The 16,946-nt window shown below is 55.5% G+C and overlaps 1 protein-coding gene across 4 annotated transcripts in view; it reads left to right on the top strand.

Annotated features, from left to right (window-relative positions):
- LINGO1 (leucine rich repeat and Ig domain containing 1) overlaps nt 1-16,640 on the top strand; it is an 84,402-nt gene extending 67,762 nt beyond the window's left edge. For all 4 annotated transcript variants that reach the window (XM_061394764.1, XM_061394762.1, XM_061394761.1 and 1 more), the window contains one exon: nt 13,753-16,640. In XM_061394764.1, the coding sequence (XP_061250748.1) occupies nt 13,765-15,609 (1,845 nt within the window). In that variant the 5' untranslated portion in view covers nt 13,753-13,764 and the 3' untranslated portion in view covers nt 15,610-16,640. The remainder of the gene's footprint in view (nt 1-13,752) is intronic.
- Nucleotides 16,641-16,946: the final 306 nt, after the last annotated feature.

The following is a 16,946-nucleotide window of genomic DNA, read 5'->3' as shown; positions in this document are numbered from 1 at the left end:
AGGATGCCTGGTACCAGTGATGGTTCATCTGGTCTGCTCTCTGGGTGCCACCAAAGCAAATGGTGAGCAGGGTCTGGAGGGTGGGGAAATTCATTCCTGCTGAGAAATGAGACAGTGCAGTGATTTGCACAGGGTCCCGAGGAAGTGTGAGGCAGTGTGTCAGACATGGGGTTGAGGAAGTGGGTCCTATGGGGCTAGAGAAGGGCCAGGGAGGCCATAGGTGTGTGGTTTCAGAGCCAGAGCCTTGGTTTTGCTGGCTGGGGTCTCTTAGTTTAGCTCTCCTCAGGGACCTCCTGCCTCCTGATGGCTACCTACTGATGGCTCTCTGTCCCATTCTCAACAGTCCCTTTACATATCCCCCCATCACCTGGCTTGCTTCAGCATTTCTACCTAGAAGGTCTTCTCTTCTCCTGGCTCCTCCTCTAGGAAGCCTCCCTGACTGCTCCCCGTCACTGACCCTCTTCCCCCAGTCACCCACAGTACCTGGTTTGCATCTAATATTGTACCAATTCATCCATACATTTATTCTGCACATCCCGGTTGAGATGCCTGCTCTGCCCTGGACTAGACCCTCCCATGGCCCCCATGGATTGCCTTGAACACTCCAGGCAATCCTGTACCCAGCCCCAGGGCTCCCCTGCCTGGCCTCTAGGATAGGGAAGATTCTGGGAAGCACCAGGGAGCAGCTGGTTCTGGTGGCTAAAACCACCTGGAGGAGACACAGTATCTTCAGCCTGTGGATGGCAGAGGTGGAGGACATCAAGGATGCCCCAGGCAGGGTTGGGGAGGCCCCGGCAGGGTATTCAGTAGTACACATGGGTACTCAGAGAAGGATGGGATTTGTTCCTGGGGGGCTGCGGCAGTCAGGGGTCCTCTAGGAAGACAGAGGGGCTGGGTATCTCTTGAGGCAATAGAAGATTTGGCAGAGACATAAAGAGCAGGATTCTAGAACCAGGGACTGTTTTTTGGTAGAAAGAGTGTGGGAAGGCAAGTTCATTTCCAAATGCATTTGAAGCATGCTGCCCTTTGTTTCTGTGTTGAGTGACTATCCTTGGGCTCTGTGGACCCAGTAGAGCTGTTCTGACAACAGTCCTCTCCTCGTGTGCATTCAGTTCCTTCAATGTCATTTTATCGTGAGTGAGGCTGTTGAGTTTGGTCCCTGGAAGCAGATGCCTGGGTTCAAATCTCAGCTCTCCCACTGCCTACCTCTATGACTCTGAGCAAGTTATTGATACTTAATCTTTTGGGCCTTGGCCTCCTTATCCATAAAGTGAGGATAACAGAGGGCCATTATGAAAACTGTGTGTTCATATGTGCAAAGCATTTAGAAGAGTACACAGTAAATTCTCCAGAACTGCTATTACTCCTAGTATCAGTGATGTACTCTCTGTCTTAGCCTTGTAGGTGGTACAGAGATTTGATTTTATAGCTAAGAAAAAATGGAGGGCCAGAGAGGCAGAATGACTTTCCCCCAAATCCCCAGCTTACAAGCATGGGGCTCAATCTAGAATGCCTTCTTCCTGACCTCTGGTCTGGGACTCTTGCTCACTGGTGCAGGCATGGCCTGTTAATTAGTTAATATATTTAGTATTACTACTACTACTAATATAATGAATATCATGACCCTCCTCCCAACCTGAACACCAGCACTTTAATAGCAATATACATCTACTGTGTGTTTCTTCTCCCTCATCCCTTGGCAACCACTACCCTAAATGATCTATTTAGTATTCCCTTACCTTTTAAAAATCATAGTTTAATATAGAGAAATTGTTCCGTTTTAGTTATTTTTGAACTCTGTAAAAGGAACAGGAAACTGTGCCATCCTCTGGAATTTGCTTTTAAGAAAAAACATTGAAGAACAATGTTGTATGCCTAAGCTTCATCTATATTGTTGCAAATAATGATAGGTGTAGTTCATTCATTTTCACTGGTGCATAATGTTCTGTTATTTGCATTTATTCTTCAGTATATTATCCTTCTTCTATTAACGGGCATGTGGGCTGTTTCCCTTTTTGCTCTTACAAACAATACCACGGTGAACTTTCTGGTCCCTTCCCTGAGACAACATGCAGAGCATCTCTGGGGGCACACAGCTAGGAGCAGAATTGCTGGACTACACGTCGTGTTCACTGTCAGCTTCACTAGGAAATGTGCCACAGCGCTTCCCAAATTGGTTGGGCCATTAATGCCTCCCCCAGCAGGAGATGAGTATCCCCATTATTCCCCACACTCACCCACACTCGATATGGCCAGACATCTTAAAAAAAATCTTTTATTTATTTTTGGCTGCGCCGGGTCTTCATTGCTTTTGTGCAGGCTTTTCTCTGGTTGTGGTGAGTGGGGGCTACTCTTCGTTGCGGCGCGAGGGCTTCTCACTCTGGTGCTTCTCTTGTTGCAGAGCACAGGCCTTCTTACAGGGACGTCCCAGACATCTTGAATTTGACTGACTGAATGAGTGTAGAATGATTTTATGTTGTGGCCTTGATTTGCATTTCTGAAATTCACAGTTTCTAGTGTATGAAATGGGGGTTGAGATAGGCAACCGCCAGTGGGTAATGGATGCTCACTAAGCAGTCATTCCCTGTGCACCTCAGTTTTCCCAGGTATTGAGATGTTGTCCATACAAACCCCAAGCTCAGGGATGGGGAAGAACAGTCAGGGAGTTCTCCCCAGTGGGTGAGAATGAAGGAGGAACAGGGAGCGCTCAAGTCCCTGCAGATTTAGAGCCAAAGGAATCCTAGCAGCACTGTGTTCACCCACCGGATGGGCAGGGTGGTCCCAGCTTGGGAGGTAGAGGGAGAGTTTGCTTCATCATTTTAACAATGCAGAGCCCCCTGATAAACCCCTGGCACCTGGTGTGGGGCTTGGCCTGGCTGAGTGCTCAGTAAGAGTTTGGTGACCCGAGGAGTGAACTCATGTATCTGTGTTCCTCCGTTCCCACCTCCTTGGAAAGTCCTCCCTGATTGCCCCTGCCCACTGAGCAAGTGAGGGCTGGCTGAACAAGGTGGCTCCTGGGCATTTGCAAGGCCCCCAAGCCCCTGCCTGCCCTCAGGGGCTGAGCCACGCGGGGCCGGCAAGCTAATTTGGAGCGGCTCCCTCTACCAGCCTGGTGCACCAACAATTGATTCCGCACCGCTTTCCCCGCCTGGGCCCGGGCCCCTGGAGCTGGTTAGAGACGAGCGATGGGGCTGGCGGAATAATTATGCCTATTTCATGTGACACCCAAATTGATTGCCGCCAGGGTGACATTACCAGGGCATTGTTCCTCATCTCCAACCTCTTATTACATGTTATTAGGGTGTGTGGTGTGTGTGTGTTTTTCTATTTTTTCCCATTTCGGGGAATTAATCTCTCTCTACCACCTCCTCTGCTTCCCTCTGCAGGGAACCTGCTCATGGCTCTGGGAGTGGAGTGGGTGGGGGCCTGGGCAGCAGGCTCCCTCTGTCTGGTCCAGCATGGGGCTGCAGATGAGGCTGGGGACCTGGCCATGTCAGCTCTCTTGACTAGGGTGGAAGGTGGGGGTATCTCAGAGCTAAGAGGGGCTGCTGAAGTGTGGGCCCAGCAGAGAAGACTTCTACAGTGTCTCTGGTCCACAGTCTCTGCTTGCATACCTCTCATGACAGTCTGCTCACTCATTATCTCTCGAGGCACATCTTCCAGGCTGAGCCTTCTGATCTTCCATTTGATTCGTTGTACTGAGCTGAATGGGGCTTCCCTGGTGGCTCAGAGGTAGAGAATCTGCCTGCGATGCAGAAGCCACAGGAGACAGGGGTTCGATTTCTGGATTGGGAAGATCCCCTGGACGAGGGCATGGCAACCCACTCCAGTGTTCTTTTCTGGAGAATCCCCATGGACAGAGGAACCTGGTGGGCTACAGTCCATAGGGTCACAATGAGTCAGACATGACTGAAGTAACCTAGTGCTCATGCACTGAACTGAATGGGCCTCCTCTGTGACTCCATGCAGGGTCTTGGCTCCGCCTTATGGGCCTGCACTGGGCCCTTTGCACCCTCTGCTTTGCAACCTGAGAGATTTGCAGAGATGCCCGGGCCCTCCCAAGTTTGGGCTTCTCGTGAACACACAGCCAGGTGATGGCATCAGTTGTGACTAGGCAGAACTTGATACTGAAATTAGTATATATACTGGGTTGGGAAAATAGACTTTGGCAAGAGGTTGGCCAAGATTCAGTTGAACAGAGAGGGCTTTGAACAGTCAGTGCCAAGACAAGGCAAGGGTTTTTATTTATAGTTTGCCTGTCCCATGTTATAAATACCTCACTGGACCTTGGTTTGTGATGTATTAGGGGGTGGTTTTTAAGTCTTTTCCAGGGCAGAATAAACGAAAACCTTCAAATGTCCCTGACGGCCACACCGTGAATGGAGAGGCTAAGGTGTTGGGGAGAGAAGGTGGCCGCTGTTAGGAGGCCGGGCCTCTTCCCTAATCCCAACCGCGAGGTGCTGTAAGTCACTGATGCTCTCAGGCCTCAGTTTCCTCACTTGAGTGATGGTCTCTAGAGTTGTCATGCCTCTTGAATTAGACAAGCTCAGAGACCTTTGCCAGGTGAATTAATGGCCTGGAGCCTCAGTTTCCTCATCAGTAAAATGGGGCTTATGGTACTTCCATCATAGGGTATGTGATGAGGGTTGGTGGGTCAGTCTGCAAAGCATTTAGTTAATGTGCTGCATATAAATGTCTCTTCCCTTCCTTCTCCTCAAATTCTCTGCCCCCAGCCCTGTGAGAGCAGTTTCACCCCTGCCCTTCCCTTTTCTAAATGAGGAGTTTAGGGCCCCAAGACATAAAGCCACTTGCCTGCGACTGTGTAGCTCAGCAGCCCTGAACCTGATTTGGAGAGAGGCAGTATATGAGAATGGTCAGGACCAACAGAACCTCTTTGTGACCTTGAGCGAGTTACACAGCTTCCTTGGGCTTCTGTCTTTTCCATCTGCACAATGGGAACAATAATGGGACCTACCTCAGCAGGTTGTGGTGAGGGAAAGTTAATTTTCATAGGTAGAGTACGTGGAATAATACCCAGCACACCAAAAGCCCTCTCCTAGGGTTTTTCTAGTCGTCATCATCATCATCATCATCATTTTTATGAGGTCTCTGACCCTCAGACCCCACAATTAGATCCACCACTTCCCTCCACTCCCCCGTCTCCACCCTGGGTTTCTCAGGCTGTGACCTGCCCACTCTCTCAAACCCAAGGCTGGTGACCCTCCCAGGGAGGGACTGGCTGATTTTCAGACCTCCAATGCCTGAAATGCGCCAGCCTGAGAAGTTCCCAAGGTAGATGAGCCTCCAAGACTGGAGCACTGGGAGAGGGCCCTGGGTGCCCCACAAAGCCGGCTTGGAGGAGGAGGGCGGCGTTGAGGGGAGGTGAGGCAGGTGTGTCTGCTAAGCACCTCCCAAGGGGCCCCTGGCCTGGGTGGTAGAGGGGGCCCAAGTCCTTCAGGGGCACCTTCCTGTCCCTGAAGGTCTGAGTGGGCATCCAGGCCTGGAGAGAGATGGGAAGGGAGGTTTGGGGGTGAATGACCTGCACTTTCCTTGAGCCCCATCAGGCTGCCACATGGGTGCTTGCCTGCCCCTCCTCAATTCTGGGGTAGCACCGGGCCAACCGGGAGTGCTGTCCACTCAGGCAGGCCCGCAGCAGACAACACGGATGCTTCCCAGAGTCAGTGGTTCCCTCCTGCCTCCCCCAGGCCAGCTCTCTCACCTCGGAACAACCCTGTGGAAGGACAGGCAGAGTCCAGAGTGGTCCAGGACTCACCCAAGACCACACGGTAGGGCAGGGTGCCCTGGCCAGAGACCCGGCTAGGGACCTGTGAGCCCAGGACCGTTTGCCCACCCAGAAGTGGCCCTGCCTCACCCTGGCTCCTCCCCACCCAGCCAGCAGCTCCAGGATGGCAAAGCCTATATATAGAAGCCTTTAAACACTAAGATGCTCTGACAATTAAAATTCATAATTTATCCCACAAATGGCCTGGGGTTGCGAGCTGGCCGGAAGGTTGGCAGCTCTCGAGACCAGCTGTGCTTGGAGGGGTAGGCGATGGGGTGGGCAGGAGCGTCCCTCCCTTAGGTGGCACAGTGTTTGCCCAGGGCCGTACAGGGGCAGCTGCCCTAGCAAATGGGCGGGCAGCCACACTGTGTCCAGGCAGCACCCTCCAGCCCAGCCGTGGCTGAGAGGCCAGGTGAGCAACTTTGGGAGCGTACCTGGGAGATGGGGCTGGTGGCAGTGGCGGGAGGAGAGACTACAGGCCCAGACACCCACACAGGCCACCCAGGTGCCTGCACACGCGCGCACACACACACACACGCACACGCACACACACATACACACACACACACACGCACACACACACACACACACACACATCCTGGGAGCCCAGCAACTCTGCTGGAACCAAGAGCTAGAGGAAAATAAAGAATTACACATGACAAAGGACATGACCTCAATTTTCTTTCAGGTTGATTTTTCTCTCCCAGGGGGGTGGCAGCTGAAAGAGGAGAGGGAGAGGGAAAGGGTGGGCTGACCAGCCCCAGAGGAGACAGATGGACGGATGCACAGCTGAGGTTCAGCTGCCTGCCCGCCAGCCTCAGTCGTCCCGATTTCTCCTGCCAGAACTCAGCCTGGGTGCTCACCCCTCCTCTCAGAGTTTCCTGTGTCCCCACCCCCCTGTGCCGGGAGGCAACCCTTGCCCTCCCTTGGCTCTCAGCAGAGCCCTGCAGGATTAGACTGGCCAGGGAAGACCAAGTTCCCCCCATTAGCAGCTCACACCTTAAGCCATTATCAGCCATTCACACCTCAGCAGGGATTAGCCCTGGAAAGGCAGAATGGAGGATCTTTAAAAGGAGTCCAGGGACCTGGGTCAGGATTTGGGGTAGGAGAGAAGCAATTAGGAGCCCTCAGATGCTCTCAAAGGTTCCAGGACATCAGTCGCCTCCACCCTGCACATCTTTGCCCTCACCGTTCTCTTGGCTGAAAATGCCACCCTTTCTGCTCCGCGCTTGGCCGGTAGAAATGTGTCTGGGTTTCAGCCTGACACCTCCTCCCTGAGGCCTCTATAAAGAGCCGAGACCAGGAGTTGGGAGCTGTCCTGGGAAGCTGGCCCAGCAGCTGTGGTGGGGGCAGGAGGCCCTCTGTCCCTTGAAGCTGGGCCTGGCACTCCTGAGCTGTATCAGCCTCAGCCCTGCACTGTGGACTGTCCATCTGGGGGACCCAGAAGTGGGGGGGGGGCAGCAGAAGCTCCAGCAGAGGGAGAAAGGGACAGAGGTCAGCACACCAGCAGGGTCTGGTATGGGGGCACCCAAGATCCAGAGGGACCCCCTCCTCCTGGAAGTGATCCCTTCTTCCTGGGGACTTGCAAAGAGCAGCTTGGCGTGAAACACCCCTGAGCTGGATTCTGAAGGCTGAGCGGGAGACCTCCAGGCATAGGCAGATGGTTTACCACTGCTGTGGGACAAGACTCCAGGATGGTGCGGCCCTCAGGGGCTTTCCAGACGGGCCTCACTCCAGCCCCACTTTACCCTACTTTGAGCCACGTGGTCATGGCTGCCTCTGAACAGGCACACTTACCACAAACGTGCTCTATCATTTCATGACATGGATCCAGCTACTCTGTCCTGGAGCTGAAAGCAAAGAAGGGACTTCAGAGAGGCAGGGATTTGGGGACAGGGCAAGTCACAAAGAAGCTAGACCTTGACCTGCCTCCAACCTTCGGTGACCCTGCCTAAGTCCCTTTCTGAGTAACTGACCCACCTCAAGGTGTGGTGGTGGGAACAGGATGTGCTCATGGCCCAGGACTTTTGACCAGGTGGCGCTAGTGGTAAAGACATTGACATTGACATTGAAGTCGCTCGGTCGTGTCCAACTCTTTGCGACCCCATGGACTGTAGCCTACCAGGCTCCTCCGTCCATGGAATTCTCCAGGCAAGAGTACTGGAGTGGGTTGCCATTTCCTTCTCCAGGAGATCTTCCCGATCCAGGGATCAAACCTGGGTCTCCAGCATTGCAGGCAGACGCTTTACTGTCTGAGCCACCAAGGAAGAACCTGCCTGCTAATGCTGCAGACGTAAGATATGCAGGTTTGATCCCCAGGTGGGGAAGATCCCCTGGAGGAGGGCATGGCAACCCACTCCAGTACTCTTGCCTGGACAATATGTGGACAGAGGAGCCTGGCGGGCTACAGTCCATGAAGTTGCACCGAGTCGGACATGACTTAGCACGCACGCAGGAAAGGGGAGTAGAGCTGAGTGGGGCCCAAGGCAGACTCTCTGAAGCCCTCAGTTTCCTGTCCCAGGTCTGTCTCCCTCCTCCCTCCCGCTGCAGACCCAGCCTGAGAAACGCAGGGTGGCAGGACAAGACAAGACGGTACAAAACAGCCTCATTCTGCAGTGAGGGAGCAACCTGTCACAGCTGCCCCGGGTCACACAGCCAGGCTGAGGACCCAGGGGGCCACGCATCCTGGGGAGGCAGTGGGCGCCTCCGTGGTGAGGGATCTCATGTCTGCATGTGCTGGGGATTTCCCTGCGGTCCCTGAGGAACACTGAGTGGGAACACCATGAAATATTGATACCGTAAACCAAAAATAACTGAACCTTCCCTCCTTGCTGCAGTCGACCCCAAATTCGGTGAGATTGTAGCATAGACAGTGGCAGCAGGCAAAGGAGAATGGTATGGTGGGGAAACACTGAAAAAATTCAGTGTGTTCAACATACCATTTTCTGAAAGTTGTCTGATTTAAGGGGCAAGGTCATACCCCACTGGGTTAGCGGGTAAAATGGACGAGACCCAGATTCGATCCCTGGGTCGGGAAGATCCCCACTCCAGTATTCTTGCCTGGGATATCCCAGGGCCAGAGGAGCCCGGCGGGTTACAGTCTATGGAGTTGCAAAGGGTCTAACACAACTGAGTGACTAAGCACACGACACACGGACACAGATGTACCTGTATTCAGCTACCTAAGTTCTAGTGCCTTCCCTCGGCCTGGCACTGCTGGGACACGCCCCTCCTCCTCTGGCTCTGGCCTGGCCTGTGTGTCTGAAAGAAGTCCTGTTTCACATGGTAACTTGGCACAGGCAGCCTGACCCGCAGGAACAGGAGGCTCTGCTGCCTCCTGGCTTTGGAGCCGAGTTAAAGTCAGATGTATTCCCTTTTGGAAGCCTCCACCTTTCTCATTTGTAAAATGGACAAGAAATATCTCTTTGAACGCTGGGTGAGGGTTTCTAAGACGGTGTGGATAAAGCCTAAACCTGGCCTGTAGCAGGTGGCCTGCAGCTGCTAGTACCACCCCTTCCCTAAGTGCGGGCGTCTGATCATTTTCCATGGGTCGGGCTGGGTGTGTGGTCATGGCATGCCCACACCCCCAAGGGCCTCAGATGCTGCCTTAGGAGACAGAATGACCCCTGACCTCCCTCAGGGGTTTTCCAAGCCCACCCATGGGTCATCCCATGCCTCTTCAGTCTCCATCAGCTGCTCCCTCCAACCCTAAGCCCCAGGATGTGTGCTTAGTTGCTCACTTGTGTTTGACTCTCTGCAACCCCATGGACTGCAGCCCGCCAGTCTCCTTTGTCCATGCAGATTCTCCAGGCAAGAATACTAGAGTGGGTTGCCATGCCCTCCTCCAGGGGATCTTCCCCACCCAGGAATCAAATGGGGTCTCCTGCACTGCAGGTGGATTCTTTACCAGCTGAGCTAGCAGGGAGCCCCAGGGAAACAGCCCCAATGGGAGGCCCCAGCTAGGGATGCCACCTTCAGATAGATCCTTCCAGCCCCTATAGAGCTGCATTTTGGGGTCTGAGGCCCTACTGCTCTTCATTCCCTACATGGGTTTGAAGATGTTGTTGACTTTCTAGCTGGAGAAGATCCAACTTCTGTGAGGGAACCCTGGCATCCACCCCTCGCCCCCCACCCCCGTGCTGCACAGCTGGGGAAAAGGCAGAGAGGGGAGGAGTCCTCCAGGACACTCAGTGGAGTGGCTGGTGTGGGGAGCAAGAGAGCCGGGGCACATCTGCCCCCGACGTGAGTGGCAGGCGGCCCTCTACAGCACAGTTCTGATGGCGCGGCTGCCCCTACCGCTCTGGGGTTGGGAGGACACAGACAGGCTGCTGTGGGCTCTGTGCGCTGTGGCCCAGGCATGGCTCTCCTCTGTCTGCCCACCTGCCAGCCTTCCATGTTCATTTCCTTTGTATTTATTGGGCCAATTTTTAAACTCTTGCCCTTGTGGGAAGCCCTTCAGGGGGCAAGGATCCAAAATAAAACACTGATTAAAATATATAAAACACTTCTCCTGGGCCGCTGCAGGAGTAACCAGCAGGATTGATGGTGCCAGGGCAGACGGGAGCAGCATGTTGCTCACTCAGCAGGTTTGGTGACCCCCTCAGACACCAGCCTGTCAGCATCCCTTGATGACAGGGACCCCGCAGGGGTGTTAGATGGGGAGACCAGGCCCAGTGTGCTGTGCCAGCGTGGGAAGCCGTCTTAGCCCCTCTAGGCCTCAGTGTCCCCATCTTCTAGGACAGTCACACATAAAAGGTGAGGGAAGAGGCAATTCGGAGGATTTGTCTTTCTGGAACTGTCCATTCCTTTGTGGGTGTAGCTGCTGGGCCTGCCACCCAGAGCAATGCTGACCCGCTTTTTATCAACATTTGAATCCCGCAGGTGTCTCTTTGCTCAGTGGACCCGCTCCAGGGTCAGCCTCATCAGAGTGACTTCAACCCCTGCAAAAACTCTTTCATGCACACACACTTCCTTCCAGAGAACATTCAGTGAATCTTTTCCGTGCCACACCTTGGCCTGAGGCTGTAGACACACCATCTTCCCACACGCACCTTACTGTCTTAGCAGGTGGGACAAATGCACCCGTGAGGGTTTGACCCAGTGTTAAACATATGACACAGGAGAGGTGTCAAGTGCTGAAGCTTTGTAGCATATTTCCCTCTTGGCCCAGGTCACTAGGAAGCTCCAACCTTTTACCATTACACAGGATTTTGTGGCATTCTTTCTTGACTGGCTTGCCTCCTTTAGCTTTATCTTCTTATCATCTTGTAATATCATTTTACTGGCCATTGGCTCAAATCATTTTTAGAATGAGATGTGTTATACATCAGTTACATAATGTCATTACTGATAAATATAAGGTGCTTCAGAGTTGTGGGCAAGAGATGATTTTTGATTGAGTAGATCAAGGATGGCTTCATGGAGGAGGTGGCCTTTGGGGTGGATGTCACAAAGGCTGCTGGGGCTGCGAGGCTGGGAGAGATCTCCAAAAGGAGCTGGCTTAGAGGCAGGAATGCACAGGATGAGGCTGGGATGCCTGGGTGGCTTCACTGGGGGGAATGGTGGAAGAAGAGGGAGATGCATAGGTTGAGACAAGGCGGTGGGGTCTTCAGTGCTGGATTCTTGTCTGTATGAGGGTCTTACCAACATCTCAACGGACCCTGTGCACTCACTGCCCCAATTCTCATTCTTTGGCATCCTCTCCAGCAGCCCCCACCCCCACCACCCCCCCAACCAGCCCAGCCTGAGCTGGGTGCTAAAAGTCCTATTTACCTCTCCCGGTCCCCAGGCTCACACCACGCCAGCCCCAGCTGCCATCCCAATTACTTATTGATCGTCTGCCAGGATGTTTGCTTTTCTGGTGGGTCATTGGAGCGTGTGTGACTGTGGAAAATGGCCTGATGGGAGTGGGTGGGAGAGGCCAAACCGCAGAAAACTCTGGAGAGAGAATGAGAGGGGATGAGGGAAGTGGGGGTGGTGGACAAAGCCCTTGAGAATAACAAAACCTTGCAGATTTCGTAACATGTCGGTGACACCAGGAACCCTCTCTGGCTAATCGGTCACTTAGTCGATCAACAACTAGGGAGCACCTGTCAGTCCTGGGAGACCCTGGAGCACTGGGAAGTGGGTGGTGTCACTGAAGTCTGACAGAGCAGAGTCCTGGTCCCCAGTCTACCTCCTCAGCTGGCTGGGTGTCCTGGGGCAGCCGCAAGCTCTCCAAGCCCCAGCTGCCTTAAGTGTTGAAGTGTGGGTGACAGAACCTGTAGCTTTAGAAGTGGAGGCTGTGGGCAGGCGTGGGGAGGAGCTTGGAGGGATGGGAGAGGGCCCTGAGCGGTGGCAGAGGGATGGGATCCTCTCTGCCGGAGCATCCCCTTCCTGCCAGAGCATCCCCTTCCTGCAGTGAGGCCCCCTCGGGGCCGTGGGTGTGGGCTGTGTGGATGCCAGCAGAGCCCCAAGGGTTCCAGGCTGGGTGGGATGGATCTTCACCCCATGAACAAAAGGGCTTCGGCTTGGACTCCAGAGACCATCTGGTCTAACCTCTATTGTTCAGGGAGTTCCAGACTAGTCCTCCCAACCCCCTAAGTACTCCGCTGGGCCAGTTTCCCATGGAGTGGAACATTGGAGGAGGGAGGAGCATTCTGGGCAAAAGTGGGAGCAAATGGCCTCTGAACTCATGAGGAGAGAGTAATTGTGTCTAGGGGGTGAGTTCCTGCACACCCCTCACTCACACCACCTGCAGCCTGTCCTCAAGTGGATCTCCCTAGTCACCACCACCCAAGTCCCCACATTCCTCGGGACCCAACTGTAAGAAGCCTCCCATCCCCAGTGCTACAATGTGGGGCTGCCTGTGCCTTTCTGGGCCCTGGGGGTCTGACTGCTCCCCCATCAGACAGGACCCTGGTACTCAGAAGACAGTGATTGGAACCTGGAGAGACAGACAGATGAAGCCTGGTTGGGGGTGGGGTGTGTTCTTTGGAGGGAAGTACACTTCCAACTGGGCATCAGAAAAAGCTTCTCAGAGCAGTGGACTCAGTTAGGCCTTGAAAATGGGGTTTCCACAGGTGAGGGAGGGGCATTCCTGGAGGAAAGAAGAGCAGGATCCTGAGCTCAGGAGCCTGGGTGGGTCACCATGGGGACCTGGAGGACTGTGAGAGTTGCAGAGGTTCCATGGGGAGGCCTCAGGGCTGGGTCCTGGCTTTCTGAAAGGGGGTGCCCTCCACTGATCCAGAAACCCCATGGGGAGCAGACTTGTAGACACTGGCAGGAACCACTGGGTATGCTGTTTGCCCAGGGTTCTTGGCTTTGGGGTCAGCACATTGTTGATAGGGAGGGGGTCATGGTCTCTGTGCTGGGAAATGCTCAGGCTGAAGGCCAAGAGGGTGGACCCCAGTAGCCTCAAAAGCCCTTTCCCAACTGGGTCCCACATGTGCTGCTCTGTTGGCCATTCCTAGAGGGCTCAGCCTTTGAGCCCCTTTGATCCCCTCTCTGAGCCCTGAGGGCAGCTCAGCAGGTCTAGCTTTATCCCTGATGAGCACCAGGGGAAGCTGAAGCTCAGGGTGCCAGGTTGGGGGGTGGGATGCATGCTGGGAGTCCCATTGCCTATAAATGTAAAATGAAAAGGAGGTGGATACAGCCTAGGGTGCCAATTCCAGGATCACCAGAAGTGACCTCACCCCTTCCATGAAGCCACTGGATCCCAGGGATGTAGGACAGTCCTTTAGAAGGGCTCTGGGCAGGGTAAGGGGCAAGGAGGAATCAGCAGGAGTTCCCCTGGCCTGGGTATCTGGACCTCATTGTGTTGACAACCCCGACAGGTGTCATATGCCACTCTGGACCCCTGCCTCTCTCTCTGGGTCAGGGACATCCTGACGGGGCAGGACGGCACAGGGGCACACAGGGCTCCGGGCAGGGGACCAACGAACACTGTCTTCTAACCACCTCCTCTGTCCTGTGCTTTCTCCTGGCCGCAGGTGAGTGAGAGGATGCTGGCGGGGGGCGCGAGGAGCATGCCCAGCCCCCTCCTGGCCTGCTGGCAGCCCATCCTCCTGCTGGTGCTGGGCTCGGTGCTGTCAGGCTCGGCCACGGGCTGCCCGCCCCGCTGCGAGTGCTCCGCCCAGGACCGCGCGGTGCTCTGCCACCGGAAGCGCTTCGTGGCGGTGCCGGAAGGCATCCCCACGGAGACCCGCCTGCTGGACCTGGGCAAGAACCGCATCAAAACGCTCAACCAGGACGAGTTCGCCAGCTTCCCGCACTTGGAGGAGCTGGAGCTCAATGAGAACATCGTGAGCGCCGTGGAGCCCGGCGCCTTCAACAACCTCTTCAACCTCCGGACGCTGGGGCTCCGCAGCAACCGCCTGAAGCTCATCCCCCTGGGTGTATTCACCGGCCTCAGTAACCTGACCAAGCTGGACATCAGCGAGAACAAGATCGTCATCCTGCTGGACTACATGTTCCAGGACCTGTACAACCTCAAGTCGCTGGAGGTTGGCGACAACGACCTCGTCTACATCTCCCACCGAGCCTTCAGCGGCCTCAATAGCCTGGAGCAGCTGACGCTGGAGAAATGCAATCTGACCTCCATCCCCACCGAGGCGCTGTCCCACCTGCACGGTCTCATCGTCCTGCGGCTGCGGCACCTCAACATCAATGCCATCCGGGACTATTCCTTCAAGAGGCTGTACCGCCTCAAGGTGTTGGAGATCTCGCACTGGCCCTACCTGGACACCATGACTCCCAACTGTCTCTACGGCCTCAACCTGACGTCCCTGTCCATCACGCACTGCAACCTGACCGCTGTGCCCTACCTGGCCGTGCGCCACCTGGTCTATCTCCGCTTCCTCAACCTCTCCTACAACCCCATCAGCACCATCGAGGGCTCCATGTTGCATGAGCTGCTCAGGCTGCAGGAGATCCAGCTGGTGGGCGGGCAGCTGGCCGTGGTGGAGCCCTATGCCTTCCGCGGCCTCAACTACCTGCGCGTGCTCAACGTCTCCGGAAACCAGCTGACCACGCTGGAGGAGTCGGCTTTCCACTCGGTGGGCAACCTGGAGACCCTCATCCTGGACTCCAACCCGCTGGCCTGCGACTGCCGGCTCCTGTGGGTGTTCCGGCGCCGCTGGCGGCTCAACTTCAACCGGCAGCAGCCCACGTGTGCCACGCCCGAGTTCGTCCAGGGCAAGGAGTTCAAGGACTTCCCCGACGTGCTCCTGCCCAATTACTTCACCTGCCGCCGCGCCCGCATCCGGGACCGCAAGGCCCAGCAGGTGTTCGTGGACGAGGGCCACACGGTGCAGTTCGTGTGCCGGGCGGATGGGGACCCGCCGCCCGCCATCCTCTGGCTCTCGCCGCGCAAGCACCTGGTCTCAGCCAAGAGCAACGGGCGGCTCACGGTCTTCCCAGACGGCACGCTGGAGGTGCGCTACGCCCAGGTACAGGACAACGGCACGTACCTGTGCATCGCGGCCAACGCGGGCGGCAACGACTCCATGCCTGCCCACCTGCATGTGCGCAGCTACTCGCCGGATTGGCCCCATCAGCCCAACAAGACCTTCGCCTTCATCTCCAACCAGCCGGGCGAGGGAGAGGCCAACAGCACCCGCGCCACCGTGCCTTTCCCCTTCGACATCAAGACCCTCATCATCGCCACCACCATGGGCTTCATCTCCTTCCTGGGCGTCGTCCTCTTCTGTCTGGTGCTGCTGTTTCTCTGGAGCCGGGGCAAGGGCAACACAAAGCACAACATCGAGATTGAGTATGTGCCCCGCAAGTCGGACGCAGGCATCAGCTCCGCTGACGCGCCTCGCAAGTTCAACATGAAGATGATCTGAGGATGGGGCGGGGGTGCAGGGACCCCAGGGCGCGCTGGGCAGGGGGAGGGGCCTGGCCGCCCTCCGCGGGCTCCCCAGTCCTTCCCACCTCCTCCTGACCCCTCTGCACACACACTTTTTCTCCCTCCCACCCCGTCCCCTGCTGCCCCCGCCGGCCCTCACCGCCTGCCCTCTTCCTACCAGGACCTCAGAAGTCCAGGCCTGGGGACCCCACCTACACAGGGGCACTCGTTGACAGACTGGAGTCAGAAGCTGACAAACCAACATGCGGCACAGTCAATAGTTCAATAAAAAAAGTTACGAACTTCCTCTGTAACTTGGGTTTCAATAATTATGGATTTTTATGAAAACTTGAAATAATAAAAAGAGAAAAAAAAAGCTATTTCCTATAGCTAGTCGGAATGCAAACTTTTGACGTCCTGATTGCTCCAGGGCCCTCTTCCAACTCAGTTTCTTGTTTTTTCTCTTCCTCCTCCTCCTCTTCCTCCTTTCTCTTCTCTTCCCCTGTGGGGAGGGATCACTCAGGAAAACAGGGAAGGAGGTTCCAGCCCCACCCGCCTGCCTGCCCACCCTGCCAGGGTGGTCACCAGGAGCAGGTTGGGTGGTGGATCTGGGCCCAGCTCTGGGCTGGCTGTTTGCAGAGAGCGGGTGGAGGGGACAGGGCTGCCCAGTGGGGATGAGGGCCTGTCTGCCGAGCTGCCAGGCAGCACTACTGCCAGGGGGCAGGGGGGCCTGGCTCGGGTGTGGCTGAGACTCTGGACAGGGGCTGGGGTCCTCTGGAGGATACCGCAGTCAGTGGAGAGAGCCGGGCGCCGAGGCCTAACTCTGGTCCCAGCTCTATTGCCAACTTGCTATGTGGCCTCGAACAGGTCATCAACCCTCTCTGGGCCTCAGCCTCCACATCTGTATAAATGGAAACGCTACTCCCCGCCCTGCCTACCTCACAGGGCTGTTGTGAGGAATTGATGAGATGATGTATGTGAAACACTTTGTAACCTGTAAAGCGCTGTGCACATGTGTGGGTGACTGTTCTCATTATGGTCATTATTATTATCTCATTATTATGGGGGGCAGGGCTTCTAAGCGATCTCCATGGGGTCAGGGTTGGGGGCATGCCAGGGGTGGGCCACCTCCATGGACTTCCAGAGGATTTTCCCAGGACGGCTGCCCAGCAGTGACCACAAGCTTTGCCTGGATGGCTGGGGCTCTAGACCCCCGTGGGAGTACTAAGCCCATGAGCATCATCACTTCCACCCACTCTGGTGTCCGGTCCCCAGAAGCCCCTTGCAACTGACCTGGACCTATCCAGGGACTGGGAACACCATCTCTTTCCAAGC

This window comes from Bos javanicus, chromosome 21, assembly GCF_032452875.1.
Source record: "Bos javanicus breed banteng chromosome 21, ARS-OSU_banteng_1.0, whole genome shotgun sequence".
Taxonomy (NCBI): Eukaryota; Metazoa; Chordata; class Mammalia; order Artiodactyla; family Bovidae; genus Bos; species Bos javanicus.
Note: the sequence above shows the minus strand (reverse complement) of the source record. Positions and strands in the feature narration are given on the sequence as shown.